Source organism: Micromys minutus (assembly GCF_963924665.1).
Source record: "Micromys minutus genome assembly, chromosome: 24".
NCBI lineage: Eukaryota > Metazoa > Chordata > Mammalia > Rodentia > Muridae > Micromys > Micromys minutus.
Genome location: NC_137959.1, coordinates 19,512,811 through 19,534,185, shown reverse-complemented (window position 1 = coordinate 19,534,185; position 21,375 = coordinate 19,512,811). Strand labels below are relative to the sequence as shown.

The following is a 21,375-nucleotide window of genomic DNA, read 5'->3' as shown; positions in this document are numbered from 1 at the left end:
CCTGGGTGGCCTTGGGCAGGCCCACAGCAGCACCAGGCTGGTGCTCCTTCCTCTGTCCCACTCCCATATGTGGGAAGGTCACTTTCATTTATGCTTGTGAACTAAATGTGGGCTAACAAGTGTCAAACGATTAGAGTTGCCCTTGTGGTTCTTTCAGTGTTAACGGTCCCAGGGGCCAGGCTGCGAAGATATTCCCATGGGGAGATGTGGTCCTGCAGGTGACCATCTAGATGTGGCCTGGTGGGGTGGGGGACAATAACTGGGCATAAGCAACAAACGAGAGAACCCCATTGCTGGAAAATAATAGAGAACTTTAATGGGTCACTTCTTGGTCTGCAAGCTCCTGGCTATTTCCCAGGGGGCCGGACCATCTGCAGCTGCTCATCCATTTTCATTTTATTCCAAACCTTCCGGTACCCTTTTAAGGACATCTACAAAATAGAAAGGGGGAGTAGTGGAGAGAAGGATTACTTGGGGAAGACAGCAGGTGCCTGAGCTGAAAGCTACAGCCATCTTTAAGCTGCTGACTATGTAGGTGGCCCTTTTGGTTATTGTGGTGCACCCTGCTGGCAGACATCACCTTAGAACAATGGATACCAAATTAGACCTTTCTAGAGCTGGGATGTAGCTCTGTAGGTATAGTGTGTACTTGGCCTGCTCAAAGCTCTGGGTCTGATCCACAGCGCCCTATCAATTGGTGATTAATGTAGGAGGTGGGGAGATGGGGATCAGAAGAAGGTCAAGGTTATCCTCAGCTACATGCTAAGAGGAATTATGTTGAAGACTGGGATTTGTGAGACCCTGTCTTGGAAATGGAAATGAAAAGCAAAACAAAGCAGGAACAACAAAAATCTGAAAGACTCTTTTAAAGATATTGGGGGGTTGTTGTTTGCTTTTTGTTTTGTTTTGTTTTGTTTTGTTTTTTTGTCCAGGGAAATAGGACAGTGCATACCCCCACTCTACTCAGTTCCAAGTATGATGTCACCCAAGTTAGGTCCCTAATGTCTTCCCTGTCACCAAGCTACACTAATGACACCCTAAGTGGGCAGGCCATCATGGGGTCTAAGCACATACCGACCATCTCAAAGGCTGCAGGCTTAGTTGTAAACACAGAGGTCTACAACATAAATGCATGGTGTTGGGGCCTGAGAACCACTAAAAACAACTTTTTTTCCTGCTCTCCCTCCCTCCTCTTCACCCTCCATCCAACCTCAGCCCCCTTCTTTCTTGAGAAGGGGTCTCACTATGTAGTCTTACGCAGCCTAGAACTCTTTATAAAGAGACGACGAGGCTGGCCTCAAACACAGATCTACCTGCCTCTGCCTCTTGGTGCTAGGGACTAAAGGTGTGACACCCCTGCCCCCCACACACATGCAGCATCTCCATTTCTTAAAAACTGTCTTCTCCATGTAAGAAGCAGCTGTTAATAAACCCCACAATATGGAGGGATTTAGAGGAGGACTCTAAAATTCGTTATGGAAAAAATCAACTAAACACACGTGTGTCATAAGAGTCTCTTCCTGGCCCTAAAGTACATTGTCTCTAATCATTAAAAGTGAAGCTTAGGAAGAAAAATTCACTGTTCATTTTGGCACAGAGATTTTGCACAGACACAACCTGTCCAGCATCCCTAAGTTCAGCCCTGAAGAACAAGACTCTGAAGAAAAGCTGGAGATACGTGGTGATCCCATAACCGCGGCTGAGACTCACCTCTGCAATCTCCACCTTCCTTTCCCACATCTTGATGGTCTTCTCCAGTTCCCCATTCAGGATTTTCTCCTTGACGTACATCATTACCTGTGGAGCCCGGAACTCAGCTAGCTGCTTCCGTAACTTATTGTTCAAGATATGGGCTTTGGCCCTGTCCTGTTGAGAGGGATCCATTAGCCCATGAAATTCTGGGAGCTCCTGCTCCATCCCCACGTGTCAGTACGGTTCCAAAATGGAAGACAATGGTTGCGAAGGGTGGGGCCCTCTGAAGATTCTGGGTTTTTCTAGCAGATGGGGATGTTTTTTGGTCTGGCTCAGAAACCCCAGAGTGGCCAGACTCCTTGTCCCTTTCTTTTCCTTTCCTATTTTCTTTCTTTACTGTGCTTTCTCTTGCTTTGATTTCTCAGGCTGTTTTGTGTGAGAGATTTATATGTCCATCGTCTCAAGATTTACTTTCCTGACTTCTTGTATTGTGGAATATACATAACGAAATGTGCTATCTTAAGCATTTTTAAGCACATAGTTCAATGGCATTGAGTACATCTTGTGGGGAATCAGTGGCATATTTAAGCTATTAGGAGAATCAAGCTTTGAACTTGAAGATGTGGGGAGAGGTTATGAAGAAAGGAAGTGAAAACACAGAGAACTGGCAGTTTTGGAAAGATGTAGACAGCCTGAGTGTGGTCCATGTAGTGCTAGTAATGGAAGGGAAAAAGGAAGAGGAACAGAAGAACTACTTGAGGCTTCCATGGACAAGAACCTCCCAATTTTTAGTTTTAAAACAGTAAGCACAACACCCAGATAATTTAAGCAAGCTCCAAGGAGGAAAAGTGCAAAGAAACCCAGTCCAAATGCAGCACACTCATACCAGTGATGATAAGGCAAAGGGAAGAGCTCGAGAAGGCAAGAAAAACAATGGAGAACAGTCTTGTGTGCAAGCTTGGCGAAAGCAACAGTATATTGCTCATCAGAAACAACAGAGGCCACAACACAGTGGGGTACAGCATATGCTAAGGAAGAAAAACTGTCAAGACACTGAGTGTGCTCTCTCTCTCTCTCTCTCTCTCTCTCTCTCTCTCTCTCTCTGTGTGTGTGTGTGTGTGTGTGTGGGTGGGTGGGTGTGTCCACATAATCATGCAGGTGCATATGGAGGCAGAGATCAATATTGGGCGTCTTTCTTGATCACTTCCCATCATACTTTTTGAGGCAGGATCTCTCGGTGAGCCTGGAGCTTCACTGGTTTGGTTAGGTTGGCCAGCCCGTGATTTCCAGGGATGATCTTGTCCCTCCCTCGCACCTCTGCCCCTACCATCAGTGAGGTTACAGATATCTGTGCCGGGTTATCAGGGTGCTAGCGATCCAAACTGAAGTCCTCATGCTTGCACAGTGGGTGCTTTACTGACTGAGCCACCTCCCCAGCCCCAGGTGCTTGTTTCTAATGCTATTGTCAATTAAAATGGATCAGGACCCGAGAGAGTGCTGATCTTTAGATGGAGTGAGACTGGTCCAATATGTGCACACGGCACCTTTCAGGGCCAAGGAGATCCAGGATGGAATGTCAGACACAGACAAAGGAAGCCTCTGTACAAGCATGGACTTCAGTCAATAGTGAGCCAAGAGTGGCACTAGTCTTAACAAACACAGCATGCCAGTGTTTGTTGTTAAAATAGAAAACAAATATCCAGAATAAAGAACTTCTCTAAACATCCTAACAATGTTACTATAAATATAAAATGTATATGATAAAGGGCTACTTCCTTTTGTTGCTGTTTTGTTTTGTTTGGAGACAGGCTCTCTCTGTGTAGCCCCGGCTGTCCTGGAACTCACTATGTAGACCAGGCTGTCTCCCTTCCTCTTGGTCCTGAGTGCTGGGATTAAAGGCGTAAGCCACCATATCTAGGGCAGGGCTATTCAAATGAGGGAGTAATGGAAAGATTCCCTGCTCCAGGAGATCCCAGAGGAGCCTAGCACACACCTCGTGGTGAATACTAAAGGAAACTACCCACGTGGAATACAAGTGCCAGCAGAGGGGCCAGGTTAGTTTAGATGATTAAACATGGAGCAACATTGCTTAGTTGTTGTGCCCGTAAAGCTTGGTAAATAACTCTAATAGTCCTGTCTCAATTATTCAGGAGCTAGCTGGGTTAAGAGGAAACTACAACGCGCATGTAAAAATGACATTAACACTCTCTGCTTCCAAGTTTTGGATCAATATGTGAGCTCTCATCAGCTCCTGCCACTGTGCCTTTGCTCCACCATCGTAGACTCCAATTCTGAGACTGTAACCCCTGCTTTTATAAATTGCCTTAGTCATGGTGTTTTATCACAGAAACAGAAAGGCCCCTAAGAGTTTAGGCTAAGCATAAGCCTTTAAAACATGTAAAAAGCCCTGTGTTCAATCCCCAGCCCTGAAAAAAAATGAAGCTAACAAGAAAACTAAAAGTACTAAATAATGAAAACCAGGACTTCAAAAAGTGAATGTTAAGGGGTTTTTTAGTATTAAAAAATATTTATTTATTTATTTACTTACTTATTCATTTATTTATTTAGTATATATGAGTTCACTGTAGCTGTCTTTAGACACAGCAGGAGAGGGAACCAGATCTCATTACAGATGGTTGTGACCCACCATGTGGTTGCTGGGATTTGAACTCAGGACCTCTGGAAGAGCAGCCAGTGCTCTTAACCGTTGAGCCATCTCTCCAGCCTGAATGTTAAGTTTTAATGGCAATCTAATGCAAGGGAAAATGCAAGCCTCCTGTTACTCTATCCTAAGGCTGGGCTTTCTGTGGGAGTTGGTTCTCCATCAAGCATGTGAGGTGGATGGACATCACAATCTGATGTAATCCTGCAGTGTCATAGTCACTGTGAGCAGGTTTGGGCCACAGGTACTCTTGGGAGCCCACTCTAAACCATGACACTAATAACTGTACTCATGACTTAGAAGAAGCAGACAAAGCAGTGTTACAGGTGGACTCATCTAATCACCAGCACAGGTGTGAAAACAAATCCTGAACTGAGGCCAGGCCTTCTTCCCAGGAGGCCAATGAACTCTCTCCTCTAACCTCCCTGAAGGGTCCTCTCTGTGTGATATCCTAGGGTACTATAGTCACAGATACTCAGCTATGTGTGCTCAGAGCATGCAAAGTTGATGCCCTCTCCTGGTTCTGCCCATTCTTCCACACTGTGACTGCCCTTGGCCTTGGAGTGAGCTCTGGCTGCCCAGAGGTCACGGTCCTTCAATCTCCGCTACAGTCTACTCATGCTGAGCATCCAAAGAACAGCTATGCTTCACAGAGCCCTCTCCCTCTCCCTCCATTTGCCCATCCCTCTCTCCACCCTCTTATCTCTATCCTTAATGGAAAACATATGTGCATTTTGTCTCATAATAGTTACATTACCGTATACCTCATGTATTTTTAAAAGATTAGATGCACAGAGCTTCAGAACTCTGGATATTCCACTCTGGCATTTTCTGTGGACTGTTTTCTTTGTGAGCGACCTCTAGAGTATCACCCAGCAGTAAATGTAGTGTCACTGGGCCGTAAATCTAACGCCTGCTTTTGTGTGTCAAAGCTATTCTGATTTTTGTGGTCTGGGCTCTTTCTCTAGATTAATTACTGAGGAACCGGAGTCTTGGCAGACAGTGACCCTTGTGGACAAAAGAAGGTACACATCAGAAATGGTAGACTGTGTCCTCTTACCTCCTCTGCTTGAATGGTTTCCTTTTCAATTTTCCCAAGTAGCTCGTTTCTCAGCATGATCTCCTTGTCCAGATTGGCGTATACCTCCATTGCCCGATGAAGCTTGTTCTGAAACACACCGGCATGGTGCATGCTAAGAGAATCTCTCATAGTGGGGAGGGGAGACGGGGGGCAAAGCAAGGCCATCCATTTCCACAGACTCATTCGTATCAACGTGGGACTGCCAAGGCTTCTGAGAACCGGCTGGAGGGAAGGAGAGGGCCTTGGGATCCCAGCCTATGCAGGAGATGCACCATGGGCCAGCAATGGGACTCAGATTTTGCCCCACTGCTTTTTAAGAGAAACATTTAGGTAGCCAAACGTCTCCTACACTGGTATGCTCACTTTGCTAGGTTGTGAGGAGATGTCCTGGTAGAAAACAGAACACTGTGCCTAGCAGGTACAGGTCCTTCAGTGGTTGTGATGATTACCTCAGAAAGGTGGGGAGAGGGGGGGGGGAGAGAGAGAGAGAGAGAGAGAGAGAGAGAGAGAGGAGTTCCCCACAGGAGAAGGGTCTGACCCCTCTTCCCACTTAAAAATAAGGGAGGAATGTAGTGTGATCCCTCGGTCCCTTAGCTCCACTACACAACTCTGCCTAAAGGAGCTGGGCTTGCTGGTGTCAGAGAATCCTGCAGGAGCTGCTTCATGGGTCCCCACTACATTATTTGCCCTTCAGTAGTCCTGGTCCCCACTGCCTAGACTGGCCTCCTCTGAACTATCTCCCTGGCACCTCTCCTGCAGGGACATCTCCAGAAATGCTGAAATGTATGTATGTACTCTGCCTGGCTGAGGACTGGAGACACACAGACACACAGACACACACACACACACACACACAAACACACACCACCCCAAGCACCGGTTAGTAAAACATTCTAAGCCTTGCCTCCAGAAAGATCACTCACAGCCATTCAATGCCAAGGGAGGTGGGGAGACAGAATAGGCTGAAGCTAGTGTGTGTTGGGGGTAGGGTGTCCTGCAATGGGACCAAGGACAGAACTAAAAGATAAAACCACACTTCACCCTGTAAAGGAAGAGGGCAAGGACCTGGAAGAGATCACAAAGAGCAATGGAAGGAGGAGGGTGCAGGGGCATTTAAGTCTCAAAACTTCGAGACTGCTGAGGAGCCTCACTGGAGCAACCTGCCTGGGATCCTTAGGTTTGTAGGAACCATTCAGCCCTGGACCTTTATTATTCTCCACGTTAGCAATTCCTCTACGCTTTAACCAACAGTAACCTAGCAACAGCTTGTGTCTCTGCCAGCCAGGTTTGAGCCAGGAGCCAGGCTTGTAAGACTGTTTTTCCTTCCTTCCTTCCTTCCTTCCTTCCTTCCTTCCTTCCTTCCTTCCTTCCTTCTTCCTTCTTCTCTCTCTCTCTCTCTCTCTCTCTCTCTCTCTCTCTCTCTCTCTCTCTCCTCTCTCTAGCCTTCTCTGTCCCCCTTTCTCTGCTTCTACCCTTTCTCCAGGTCCCCTTCTCTTTCCCCACATAAACTCTTTTTTGTACTAGGTCTGTCCTATGGCTGATTCTTCAGGGGGACACATTGGCAGGTACTCCCTCTCCCTTTTTTAAGCCTCATTTCTTATTCCCCCCCCCCCGTTTTGGCAGGCTTTTATCTACTACAGGCTGACTGTTCAGGTAGGAGGAAAGAAGATATTTGTCCAGCTTTGAGAGGCAGACTGAAGTGTGTTCTGTTGGGCCAAGAATGCAAACTGCGCCAGTGGCACTCAGTGGCTCAGTGTCATGGCCAGCCACTTGCAATCACTACAGAAAAGACAGACCCCGCTTTCTTTCTTTTAAAGATTTATTTATTATATAGAAGTACACTGTAGCTGTCAGACACACCAGAAGAGGGCATCAGATCTCATAACAGATGGTTGTGAGCCACCATGTGGTTGCTGGGATTTGAACTCAGTACCTCTGGAAGAACAGTCAGAGCTCTTAACCACTGAGTGGGGTCCAGCCCTAGACCCCACTTTCCTGTGTAATAAAAGCACCTCAGATCCTGTGCTTAAAGCGACAGCCACTCCTTGTCTCTGTTTACCAAGGGCAGACATCTGGGCACCGTGTGGCTGGTCTCTGCCCATGAGCCCACTAAGCTGAAATCTAGGAATTGGCCAGGACCAGGGCTTGTGTCTGGGTCTTGAGGGCCTCTCTTAAGCACAGTGGTTGTCAGCAGAATGAATTTTCTTGAAGTCATAGCACTGAAGGGTTTCTTCCCGTCAGCAGTTCATTCAACTCCTAATGGTCACCTAAGATCTCCTCCATGTAGCCTCCTCTATCTTCAAAGCAGTAATGGAGAACTTCTGGCCCCCAAATTTCACTTAAACTTTGTATCTATGACTTGGTTTTTCAATAAATAAATCAGTCTTCGGATGGGCTCCTGGGATGAACAGGGCCTTCTGGATACCTCCTTAAGGTCAACCTTACCACATAGTTGCATCACAGAAAGGACCCCATGCCCAGAGCTATCACATTCCCTGTCAGGATTTGCCTTACACAGGGTGTGCACCTGTGAGTTTGGCTGGAGTCCTCTTAGAACTATATCCTCAGGGCACCAAGTCGCTTAAGGCAGACAAGGGTGATTCATGGTGGCCGTAGTCACATGCTTATGTCCTGCTGGACTCACCAGGCAGGCCTCAGGGAACGGAGGGTCTCCTTGTATGGTCTCCGAGCTCTGCCCTTGAGCATTTGGCACTGTGCTTGGCATACAAGGGCACTGGATTTTGCCAACAGTTAACAGAGAGGAGTTAATTTGAATGTATTTAACAAGGTGTCTTACTCCGATGCTTGCTTTCACCTCCCCATGACCACCAAATACACAAGCCAGACTGCTGGCTGTCAGCGGCTATTTGCTGAGCACCTGCTCTGGGCAGGCTTTGTTTTCTATTGCTGGGCATACTGCACAGGCCACATGAAACTTGGTGCAGGAGTGGCATGGATCTTGCCTCTGGCAACTCAAGTATCCCGACCAGACGAAGCACCGCCTCTCCCTCTAACAGAGCAACCATCCAGTCCCAGGTGAAGAAGGAACTTCCCAAGTCACCCCTGTTCTGCCTCCTTTTCTCTCGAAAGCGCTGACAACTGGGACATGGGATAAGTCAACAGGAAGAAGCAAGATAGCTTCTCCCTCAGTCCATTACTCCAGCCCACCCTCAGACTCCTACTGACCATCTTCTTCGGCTTTATCTTTGTTCACCTTCCCAGGCTGCGGGCTGCATTTTGACTGGCCAGCTGTGGTGCTCCTCCCTTTTCTCCAGCAGTCTACACTGTGGTTTCTCTGCAGCCTAGCAGCTTCACCATGGAAACCGGAGCGCCACTGCCCAAACTCCACAAGTCCGGACAGGCCCGGAGCTGCCGGACTGTCTCTATGGAATAAGGTCAAGGGCCAGTGAGAGCTAGCCAAACCCTACCCAGCATCAAGGACCCGGAAGTCCTGTCTCATCCTGAAGCAATCGTTCAGATGGGATAAGCCAAATGTGGGTGATCTGATCATTTATCACATGTGAGCTTCCAAATGTTGGCTCAGTAGCTCTCGGTACTCTGCAGAATGAAGAAGACCAACTGGTATGCATCCAGGACAGGCAGTCCCCGCCGGCTCTAATGACAAAAGCCTCAGCAACTTTGCTTTAGGTTGTTTTTTATTTGTAAAGAAAAATGTTGAGCAAACAACTCTTGTCTCATGTTTCGCCTTTTTTGTGGAGGCTTTTTTGCATTTTTGTTTGTTTGGAGGAGGCAAAGGTCTCACTGTATTGCCCAAGCTGTCCCTACCCTATCCCCAAGTGCAGGGATTATAAACACTTGGAACAAATTCACTTTGTTAATTACATTTCTGCTGGCCAAACAACAGCCATCATTGTCACCTGGGCACAAGGCCGAGTGCCAGCAAACTCACTCTGTGGAGAACCAGATAGTAAACTTTCGGCTTTGCAGGACCAGAGGCAACATTTTACACAGTGTGTAGTTACACTTGTTAATGAGGAAAAAACCCTCAGTTCCCACAAGTGTTTTACTGATGAAAGTAAAAACACCATGACCAGGTGTAAGACTTTTGAACAGAGCTGGTGAGGTTGCTCAGTGGGCAGGCCTGTCTTTCACCATGCCTGACAGCCGGGGCTTCCCGTGTGGCCACATGGTAGAAGAGAGCTTTTCAACTGTCCTCTGATCTCCACATGTATGCTATGACATACTTGCCCAAATAATAGGATTATACGTGTGTGTGTGTGTGTGTGTGTGTGTGTGTGTGTGTGTAGCACTGTGTGTGTGTAGCACTGTGTGTGTGTAGCACTGTGTGTGTGTGTGTAGCACTGTGTGTGTGTAGCACTGTGTGTATGTGTGTGTGTAGCACTGTGTGTGTGTGTGTGTGTGTAGCACTCTGTGTGTGTGTGTGTGTGTGTGTGTGTGTGAATGGATTTGTAGATGACAGATCAGTTCTGTGTTGGTTTGACTGTGTTCTGTATTGTGCAGTTTCACGAATGTGCTCCTCGGTGAAAGGCATCCTTAGTTCGAAAGCTGCTGAGATGAGACGCACAGGGTGACCAGATGGCTTGGTCTGCTGAAGATAGGCCCTACTCATGTCCATAGTGCCTGCTTAATTATTAATAGCACCTCTTCTTTTCTCTCCCCAAAGTCTCGCACTCGGATGGTAAATAATTTAGTAGTGTTCTGATTTATAGCTGAGACTGTTTTCCTTTGCAGGGTTTTAAGTGAAGTGCTGAATACATACCTCAATTAAAAATGGGGCCCTAATGTGGTTCCCTTTTGAAACACTGCACATAAAAATCACCCAGGGAATTCAAAACAAGCCAGATCTGTGTCCCTCACTGTCCTAAGTCAGGGTGGGGATACAGCACAGACTTGTGTGTTCCAAAGGGGAATGAATGCTCCCAGATGGGCCTCATGTACCGCTAGGATTGTGAAAATATTCAGGGGGTTTTAGGAGAGCAGGCTTTGCCAAATCAAGAGAAGTTGGGCGGGTAGACAGTAGGCTGGGCGAACTCAGTTCACAGGGTACTCCCTGAGGTGGGGCAGGTGGCTGGAGGAAGCCTGGCCGACTGCCCGGCCCAGGGGCGGAGCTTACTTTGTAGTTGTTGAGAACCTGCAGGGTGTTCCCAGAGGCCAGCTTCAGCTGGATCAGTTCGTGATTCCTCGCTTCAATCGTCTCCAAAAACTGAGCGTTCTCGATTTTCAGCTGCTGAAAGTCAACATCGTGCAGGGCCTCGCCCACCTCCTCCTTCTGTGGTTCAGAAAGAACAGAGGCAAGGTGAGGGATGACCATGAACTTAAGTCCTACCCCCAGCCCCACGCTGGGAGAGTCTTAATTAGACTAATTGATGTGGGAAGACCCAGCCCACTGTGGGTAGCATCATCCCCTAGGCAAAGGGTCCTGAATTGTATTAAGAGTGCAGAAATGTGGATGTGATGTGACTAGCTGCTTGAAGTCTCTGCCACCTTGACTCCCTCATGATGATGAAACATAACCTGGAACTTTGAGCTTAAAAAATATCCTTTCTACCCTAAGTTCCTTTTTCTCAAGGTATTTTATCACAGCGGAAATGAAACTAGAGCATCTCCTCATCTCAAGACCCATAAATTAATACCAACTGCAAAGTTCTTCTACTGTGTAAAATAACTTGTTCAAAGATTCCAGTGACTAGGACAGGAATAATTGTCAGGGGTAGGTGGGAAAATGGGTAGGGATATTACTTAGTGTGGTGGTTTGAATTAGAAACAGTCCTCATAGACTCGTGTGTTTAAATTCTTGGCCCATAGAAACTGGCACTGAGGAGGTGTGGCCTTGTTGGAGAAAGTGTGTCACTGTGGAGGCAGGCTGTGAGGTCTCAGATCATTCAAGCCCCACCCATTGGGATAGTTTCTCTCTTTCCTGCCTTCAGATCCAGAAGCAGAACTCTCAGCTCCCTCTCCAGTACCATGTCTGCCTGCACACTGCCAGGCGTCCCACCATGATGATAATGGACTGAACCTCTGAAACTGTAAGCCAGTCCCCAGTTAACTCTTCCTTTATAAGAGTTGCTGTGGTCATGGTGTCTCTTCACAGCAATAAAACCTTAACTAAGACACTTAGGTTACCTTTTCTTTAAAAAAAAAGAAAGAAAAGAACCACATACCTGCCTCAATTGAAAAAGCATCTTTTTCCTTTGAACTTTCAGAGAAACATTTTTCAAACATAATTTATCCTTCATGTTATCCTAAGGAGAAACATACACACACACAGTTTGATCAATTACTTATCCATTCCGCGGTTGCTCTGAATAGTAATCCTGAAACTACAAACCAGAACTTGATCAGTGACATTCAGTCATTTCTTTCTAGCCATCTTAATTCTGCCCAAACTGGTATTGGGATGGCATCTCACTGGATGCCAAGACACAGAGGAAACTGGGTGGTTTCTGCCCTCGGCATTGGGTGGGTGTGGTGCTACTTCAGGGCCCTTTACTGACGATACAGTCTTGGCCTTTTGTTTGGATGGTAGGCTGTCTGCAAAATTTTTATCATTCATAGTGTGTCAGGATTAAGAACCACTGCTCAACAGGTAAACATGCTTAACAGGCTACAAAATCTCTGCAACGCATGACAGTCTGAGTCCATCACCTTACAGGAAGGGGATGGAAAGAGAGTGGTCCATCTCATCCTACGCATGCGGTAACCCGACTTGTTCACACCTTTCCCAGGAAAGCACACGGGTCTTGAAACAAATACCAAACAAGAGGAAACCAATCTGATACTACTAGTAAATCATCCTGCCTGGTTTCCTAGGGTTTGTTTTTTTTTTTTTTTTTTTGGTATTGTTTTGTTTTTTCCTTTTGGTTTTTGCTTTAATAAGCGTGCATTTAAGGCACACATTTGGGGGAGTTGCAGAGATGACTCAGCACTTAAGAGAACTGGTTGCTTTTCTAGAGAACCCAGCTTTAATTCCCAGCACCCACATGGACGCTTTCAACCATTCATAAGTTCAGTTTCAGGAAATCTGACATTCTCTTTTTGCCTATACAAGCGCTGGGCATGTATAGGGTGCACAAACCTATACATAGGCAAGAACCAAAATAAATAAATAAATAAATAAATAAATAAATAAATAAATAAATAAATAAGAAGAAGAACAACAACAAGCCATACACATAATTTTTTTAAAAAAATGTAAACACACACATTTGAAGACTTTTAAAAATATTTTACATACGTGGGAAGTATTATGGCCGAGTGTAGGAGAAAATGCAAGTGTGACCTGGCAGCCAGCCTGCTTGGCAAACTACACTTCTAAATAAGAAGCACGCCACACCTGGCCTCAGAAGCCAGAACAGTGACTTCTGAAGGAGCGGAAGTAGCCTATAGCTGGCCCGTGGACAAGTCTGAGCTCTCCAAGTCTCCTTTAGTGTGCTTCTTCTGCATAGAGATTCTGGTGGTAAGAGTGAGGTGTCCAGTCCAAGCTAATATGCTAACCAATCACAGTATAGGCTGTATGCAGTAAAGCGGGTGTTGTTCCCTGAAAGCATCTCCAGAGTGGTTTATCTCAGGGCCCTTTATAGACCCACAGGCATTTGCTGTCTTGTTGGGAGATGCCCATGGCAACAGCAGTGGAACAGCTGGAGGGAGCCTCCGGCATGTGGGCCATTTATGCATCATGGTCCTAAGAATTCATTTTTCTCCCCTTTGAGACAGGGTCTCTTTAAATAGCCCTGGGCTGGAACTCAATGAGTAGATCAGGCTGGCCTGGAACTCACTGAGATCCACCTGCCTCTGTCTGTCTCCTGAGTGGTTAATCGATTCTTCAAGTCCAAGCTCAGAGTGCCAGTGACTCACCCTCCTGCGGTTCATGTCCTCGATGTACTTCATCACTTTCTGAGTGGCCAAAATGCTCCCTTTCTTCTTGGATACGGTTTTCAGAATATCTTTTTCAAATTCATGCACTGCTCTCTGAACGTCATTCCACCGGAAGTCGGCTTCCTGGATGATAGCCTGGGCAGGCACAAGAAGGAAGTTTCTAAAACGCCGCACCAGCACATCCTCTAAGGATACCTATGTCTTCACTGACTTCTGACTCAATGTAAATGCTTCTTAGGCTTAGAATCTCTAAGATTCTTTCTAAGAACTCGATTACTGACAACTTATTATTTAAAAACAAAAGCATATATACTGGGCAGTAATGACACAGAACTCTAGAGGTGTAGGACCCCCTTTCAGGGACCCACACTTGAGTCTCAGGATACGGAGTTACCCAATGAAACACGAGAGACCTTCTTGTTGCAAAAGCATGAGGTAGTTTAATGATGGAGCTCCGGGCTGATACGTATCTCATGCGGGAGAAAGAGGTATCTGACAGGAGGCTCGAAAGCTAGGGGATTTTATAGGTCGGGAGTTGGGAGAGAGGGTTGGGGGCTGGGAAGTACAAAGTTTACCCAACACCCATAGCCTACTCGCAGTTAGGAAGTAAGGAGACTGGTAGGGTGGATGCTTATCTAAGTCTGGATAAATGTGGGTAACATCTAATTTACATTTGAATAGGGGCTCATTTGACTGAGGACTCAGTCATAAAAGACAGCCAGGACAGGAATGTTTTAACAATGGGCTTAGCTGGGCATGCCTGGACTTGTTTTACAAAGTTCTCAGTCCTAGGCCTTTAAGCTCACAAACTAACCTTTTTTGCCCCAACTTACAAGAGTTTTTTTTTCTTTTTTAGACCTTGAATTTAATTTCCTTTCAGAGACAGAGGCAGGCAGATCTCTGAGTTCCAGGCCAGCCTGATCTATAGCGTGAGTTCCAGGACAGACAGGGTTGCACAGAGAAACCCTGTCTCAAAAACAAACAAATAACATGTCTTAGAAGTTCGAACATCCACAGAAGCTGGCAACCAACAAAAACAAAACCAGTTATCTCTACCACTATTTCCATGTTGGAAATAGTTCTTTATCTGTTAAAAGTCAAGTCAGGGGGCTGGAGAGATGGCTCAGCAGTTAGGAGCAGTGACTGCTCTTTCGGAGGCCCTGAGTTCAATTCACAACCATCTGTAACCAGGTCTGATGCCCTCTTCTGGTGTGTCTGAAGACAGCTACAGTGTACTCACATACATTAAATAAATAAATAAATAAATAAATAAATAAATAAATAAATCTTTAAAGGTCAAGCCACATAAAAAACACGGAAAATGTGGGTGCAGTAGTTCATGCCTGTAATCCAAGCACTTGGGGGGATAAAGCAGGTGGACTGCCATGAGTTTGAGGCTACAAAGTGAGATCTATTTCAAAACAATGCAAAACCCTGATGCAAAGCAGGAGTCCTACTTAAATCTAGAGAAGAAATGGGGTGGGGGTGGGGTGACCAAGTACTCTTGTATGCTGTGTAGCTTGGAGATCAGATGCTGCAAATGAACATATACGCACAGAAGTCCTTCTTTATCTGCACTTTTAGGGTCTGCAGTGGTCGAGTGTAGGTTAAGTAAGCAGAAAATGCAAGAAATAACTAATTCAGGCTTTAATTTGTGCATCATTCTAAACATCATGGTAAGATTTCCCTTCTGTCCCACCTGGGACACATCTTTTATCCAGTGTGCCCTGTTATACATGTTACCCTCCCATCAGTGAATTAGCAGTCACTTGGGTTAACCATTGACTGTGGGGAGAGGGAAGATTTCAGTGTGGGAGTTCAGGTAACCCTGGTTTTATTTGATAAGTGTCCCCAAATCCCAAAGAAATGCTGTCATTTTATTAATGTTCATTGTTAAAACTGTTCTATTCTATATTGGTTAATTTAAATCATGTGCTATGCCTAGTGTATAAGTTAAACTTTAATCACATGTATGTAGAGGAAAATATAGTATAGGGTTTGTCACTAGTCAAGGTTTTGGGACTTCATGGGGTAACTTGGAGCGCTATAAGGGAGAGCCGTATATTGACACAGGCCTTAAGCAACAGGTATACTTCGTCTGACAGTTCTTAAAAGAAAAGCCTTCTATGTACAGAGAGTCATCTGAACTCTAGAGGGAGACAGATCCAAGTGTGAATAGTAATTACTTTGGCTAAGATGGCAGCACTATGTTTTCAAATGTTCCTTTAGCTAATCCATATTTTAAAAATGTTCTACACTGGGGCTGGAGAGATGGTGTGGTGGCTCCTGCGGGGACCCTCCCTCAGGTTCCTAGCATCCGTGTATTGTCTCTGTAACTGCACTCGGGGTCCCTGGTGCTCTTCTGGCCTCCGAGGGCACCAGACATGTGTGTGATACACAGACATACATGCAAGCAAACACATTAATACTTACAAAATAAGAAATAAAAATATTCTGTGACAAATCTGGACTGCATTGAACTTTGAAACACACCCCTTTACAGAATAAAGTTAGAAGGCATCTGGCCCGTCTTTCCTGATTTTTCAACGAGAAATAGCATCTTCACCGATCTCCTCAGGCTCCAGTTTTCCCGCCTGGGCACACCAGGTCCTTACATGCTGCTGCTTTTAGCTTGTTTTTCTGATAAATTATTCACAGTGGAATGCAGCTTTTTAAGACCTGGATGGTTTAAAAAAACCATCTGCCTAGTTCTTAGATCCTAATTTCCAAACCAGACTCCTTGATCTAAGAGTTTGCTAAGCTTGTTCCTATATCCTTCTGTGACTTCCACCTCACTTGCTGGGTACCATACCTTATCATGTCTTAGAAACAGATGCTAAAATACCGAAAGTAGACAATATGCCTAGAGTTCAATTCCTAACATTCCAGTAAGGAGAGGGGAACCTGAGTGGTCTTATGGCAATGAGGTCATACCTGGGTGTTGAGCACATAGGGTTAATGCTGACAGTCCAAACATTTTTGATATTTTATACTAAACAAATTTAAAGACCGTTGTACACACACGTGGCTGTTGATAATAAGTTCTGTAAAGATAAGTCCTCGGTTTGCCTCATCCTCCTTGGGTTTCTTCCGGAGGGCGGGCAGTGATGTGGACACCCACAGGCAGAGTGCTGGGACCCAGGGGAAGAGGATACCTCATGATGCTGCAGGTCCCGCTCTGCATTGGCCCGCATGTGCCGAATTTCATCTCTCGTGTCTTCCAGCTCCTTCTGTACAAGGTCGAGCTTTTGCTCTACAGTGAGGCCTAGCAAACGGTCCAGACCTCCTCGGGTCTTGGATTTACGCCTAGCTCGTAACTGTAAACCAAGCAAAAGCAAGTCAGGGTAAAGGAGGATTTGGTGATAAAGCAACCTTGGGTAGTCATCACAATGAACTCTAAAACCTACAAGAAAGTGCCCTGGGTGAAGTCCGGGACAGGGAAGGATGTTGGACATAAGGCCAGAAATGACATTTCCCAAGAGCCCTGCACTAAATACCCCAAGGCTTATGTTTGACAACGAGTTCGAATCTATCTGATGTATCTCGAGGGTAGAGATGCTGTGGGGTAGGGTTGTAAGGCACTATCCTATAGACAGAACTGTTGCCATCAAGAGAAGAGCTCTATCTACCTTTGAGAGCCCAGCACAACCAGGCCTCATCTGGAGCAGGGAGGGTCACTGTCCTAATTGCATGAGGTCTCCAAGAGAGGCAAGGGAATATAAACTGCGGGGGATGAGCAGGGATCTTTCGGTTTGTGTAGGGACCTTAGGGGACGGGATAGTTATGATTTACATCTCCCCTGGGAAGGAATTTTAGAAATACCCCAGCTATAGGCCACAGAAAACCCAGAGCTCAGTGCTTTCAGACGAACACAGAAGAGCAATGTGTCCCAGCAAAACAGACAAAACCCATGATGAATTTTCTAGGCACTTAATGGCAGTGATCATAGAAGTGGATTCAGGTAAAGTATGAACCTCAGAGTAAGTTTGTTTGCTCCTCGTAAATAGACCTACATTAATTTGCCCTTTTGAGATAAGTCTGACGGACAGGGACTTCACTCATTTATGTAACTGGACAGGTCTTGTATGCTGCTGTTGTTCTGAGACAGGGTCTCTCTGTGTTATCTCTGGCTGGCCTGGAACTCACTTTGTGTAGACCAGGGTGGCTACATAAAATTCACAGAGCTTTGTTTGCCTCTGCTTCCTGAGTTCTGGGATTAAAGGCATGTGCAACCATGCCTGGTTTTGACAGACCTTATAAACTGAACTTTCCAGTTGAAGTGCTGGGATTACAGATTTGTGCCACCATATTAGCCTCCAAGAAATTCATCCATATAAATGAATTTATTCTGAAAGAGTCAGATACTATCTGAATGGGATTCCACAGGTAAAAGAAACTAGAAGGGATTAGATAATCAGAAAGTAGAAGAGAGGAAATCCCATGGCCATTTGACTCAAGAAGACATGCCAAAGGCGGATACACAAACACTACGTGCATTTATGAAAGTAAACAGGATGAAGTCCTGTTCGTTTTTCATTGTGTACCTGTGAAAATTCTGTTGCTGATAGTTTAATATCTGATAACCGTGGCATTCGGTGGTCCCTGGGTTCCAGTCTAAAGTAATATTTCTCAAACATCTCTGTTTCTGTTTTAAGAGCAGAGTTTCCATAGCTGCAAGATACAGGGCACATAAGTAAATTCTGTGAGCAGCACCCTCAAAAAGTCAATGTTTAGTACATCATTAGCCACCCATGACCTATGTAAGACATGCAACTTCCCAGTGCCTTCCTCTCTTCATCTATACAACAGGTATAACAACATCACCTTTCTTTAAGGGTAGTGGCAAAGAGTTCTGTGGCCTGAGGTCAGCTTTGGGCCATGTAGATCTGCTAGAGTATCTTAGATCTCTTGGCTATTGAGTCTAAGAAGCCACACGATTCAGGGTACTGGTGTCTTCTTGATGACAGTTGGTGCTATCATCTTCAGATGTTGTCTAATTCTTTTGTAAAAGTTCTTCTGAATGGCCACTTTCTTGAAGCTATATCTAACTTCGTTGGTCTATACCCAACGACCATCTCTAGATACTTCCTTTGGCTTGTGTTTCTCTATTATTTTTACCACCGGCCTCCAGATTAGAAATTCCATTGGATGTCTATCATAAATGGAAGAAGTATTTGAACTGTGGTTTTTAAACAACCAAAGATAATATATCTAGCTTCTCTTGTATATGCCAAGATTATGACCTTCACTGCTACTTCTCATACACAAAACTTGCCTTTTATGTTTGTTTGTTTGTTTGTTTAGAGACAGGGTATGGTAGTTTGAATGAAATGACCCCCTTAGGCTCACATATTTGAATAATTAGTCCTCAACTAGTGGAACTCTTTGGTAAGGATTGGGAGGTGTGACACTGGGAAAGATTGGGAGGTGTGATGCTGTTGGAAGAAGCGAGTCTGTTGGGGTTGTCCTTTGAGGTTTCAAAAGCCTAGGCCAATCATAGTCACCCCTTCTCTCTGCCTTGTGCTTGTGTATTAGATGAGTGCTCTCAGCTCAGCGCCATGCCTGCCTGTCTACTGCAGTGGTTCCCACCATGATCATCACGAACTCCAACCCTCTGAAGCAGTAAACTTAATTTAATTAAGTAAATTAAATACTTTCTTCTTTAAGTTGCTTTGGCCATAGCATTTTTGTCACGGCAAAAAATAAGTAACTAAGATGCAGAGTATCACCACATAGCCCTGGCTAGCCTAGAGTTTGTGCTATGTATACCGAGGTTGACCTTGAATTCACAGAACTCTACCTACGTCATTGGTACTGGGACTAAAGGTGTGAGCCACCATAACCAACTTTAATGTGTGCACGGGGGGGGGGGGGGCACTAGGATTGAACCCATAGCCCTGTGAACACTAGGCAGGGGCTAGAGCTACATCTCCAGTCTCAAACTTTCCTACTGTATCCACATGCACATACTCACATGCATATGCAGAAAAGTGGGTGATATTGAGGCCTACATGTACCACTAAACTAATTCCTGAATTTTGAGATTAGTACAGAAGCCAAATGGAAAACGGGAAAATAAGACATCTTGTCTTTTCAGCACATACTGTATTCTCAGTGGAGCCTTCCATGGGCCTGAGTCTGAATCTCTACTGCTCGACCGCAAGGAAGAAAACTTCAGAAGGTGTTTATCTCCTCAGATGGCTGTATGATATACCACACTGTCAGTTCCAGAAGCTCACAGGGAAACTTCAGAAAGCGTGCACCTCTTAGGATGGCTGTGTCACATATAAGACCGTGGCATATGACAGACACTCAAAATGGTGATCAGTAATAACCCCTCCATTCTGGTATAAACTATTTATGGATGTATGGAACCAACACCTATTCTGGCCACTGGAAACAGGATGCTGTGTAATATCACTATACTGTACACTGAACCTCAACTACAGTATGGAGTCTTCACATCCAGATAACTTGCTGTGGACGGTGGAAAACAGACTGGAAAATACAGAGCACTAGGCTAGTCACTCCTCTCTGTCCATCCCCACGCTTAAATCCTTACTCAGCCCTCGAAGCCTCAATCAAATCATTTCAATAGCTTAGATTTCACCCAGCCGCCATGTTAACGTATATCTTAATATTAACTTTGGGAAAGGACTTAGGAGGGCACCTGATGCAGACTGGGAAGGTGGTTTCCCAGCACCAGGGAGACATCAAGCCAAAGCTCTAGCGTCATTAAATCCTATCTGATCTTTGCAAGGCCACCGGCTTGTCCCTCCACCCTGTCTGAGCTCCATCGGTGGCTTGTTAGTTCAGGATCAGGTAAGCAGAAAGGCTAACCAGGCAAACACAAAAGTTCCTTCTCCACGGTATTGGGGTGTGTCCCCCGGGGGGCTCCACGGACTGCACAGGTCGGTGGTGTGGGTACCTGAGCTCCTCCACCAGTCCGCATAGTTGAATGACTGGCAGCTCGCCTTCCTCCTCCGTCTGGGAATCAGTGATCGTGCTGTCCGAGTCCTCTTCAGACATCTTTCAGCCTGTGGTGCTCTGAGAGCCTTCAGTAAGATGTCGCGTTTCACTTCAACCGCGACCCTGCAGCGCGTTGCCTAGACAACTGAACGCGCTTATAGGGGCGGGGCTTTGGATGGTCCTGCCCCTCCCTTGCGCCTCGCGGTGGAGACGGAGCGAAGGTGCCTAAGCGCAACCACCTCACTTCTCTGAGAGTCGCTCTTCAATTGGTAATCACAACAACAGCTCGGGTTTGCCCAGTGTCTTCTCTGTCCTTGGCACCATGTTAAGCTCATTTCATGCAAAACTTTGCATGGACCCTGTAATAATACTGTTCATCCTCCCAGCCAGAAACCGCAGGTCCAGAAAGCTAGCAGAGACTCGCCCCTGGTGTAGTGAGGATTTCTAGTCTGTGGTCACTGCCTGAAGCCTCACACATGCTAGGAGCAGTTTTGCTATCACTGCAACGCCTCGCGTTGCTGAAAGAGAGAGAAACCGATTGATTTTTAAAATAAATATAGTTCAAGACAAATTCCTAAAGGAGACTGAGTCGCGTGTCTTTAGTATCTTGGGATAATATGTAGCAAGGACCCTTTTAATGGCCCTTTAATGAGGTGTCAGAGACCCAGACAAATTGCAGTTTGGGATGATGAAAGCAACAGCACTTTTCGGTACAGTTAAAGGTGGTTAAGCTGGTAATTGTTTTAAGTAATTTTTAAAAAGTAAACTAGTTTGTTTTTTTTTAAGATTTATTTATGAGTACACTGTAACTGTCTTAAGAAGAGGGCATGAGATCTCATTACAGATGGCTGTGAGCCACCATATGGTTGCTGAGAATTGAACTCAGGATCTTTGGAAGAGCAGTCAGTGCTTTTAACCACTGAGCCATCACTCCAGCCCAAGCTGGTATTTTTTTTACCCCCAATGGTAAATTTTATGATTTGTGGCAGGAAAAAAAAAACACATTAAAAAAAATTAAATGCATGTAAAGTGGTGTGAGTTTTAAGGTGTGTTAAGTTTAGAAAAACATAAACCTTAACTAACCCATATAATATATCACTAAATTGGCATAATA

General features: G+C 45.5%; 1 protein-coding gene across 1 annotated transcript; it reads right to left on the bottom strand.

Annotated features, from left to right (window-relative positions):
• Window positions 1-347: 347 nt before the first annotated feature.
• Window positions 348-20,321, bottom strand: CFAP263 (cilia and flagella associated protein 263; the record flags this gene model as incomplete). The annotated part of the gene is made up of 9 exons (XM_080937027.1): window positions 348-431; window positions 1,711-1,866; window positions 5,415-5,522; window positions 10,531-10,686; window positions 11,579-11,659; window positions 13,272-13,427; window positions 16,448-16,609; window positions 17,837-17,963; window positions 20,221-20,321. The coding sequence occupies 9 exons, from the start codon at window positions 20,319-20,321 to the stop codon at window positions 348-350; spliced, it is 1,131 nt and encodes a 376-aa protein (XP_080793153.1).
• Window positions 20,322-21,375: the final 1,054 nt, after the last annotated feature.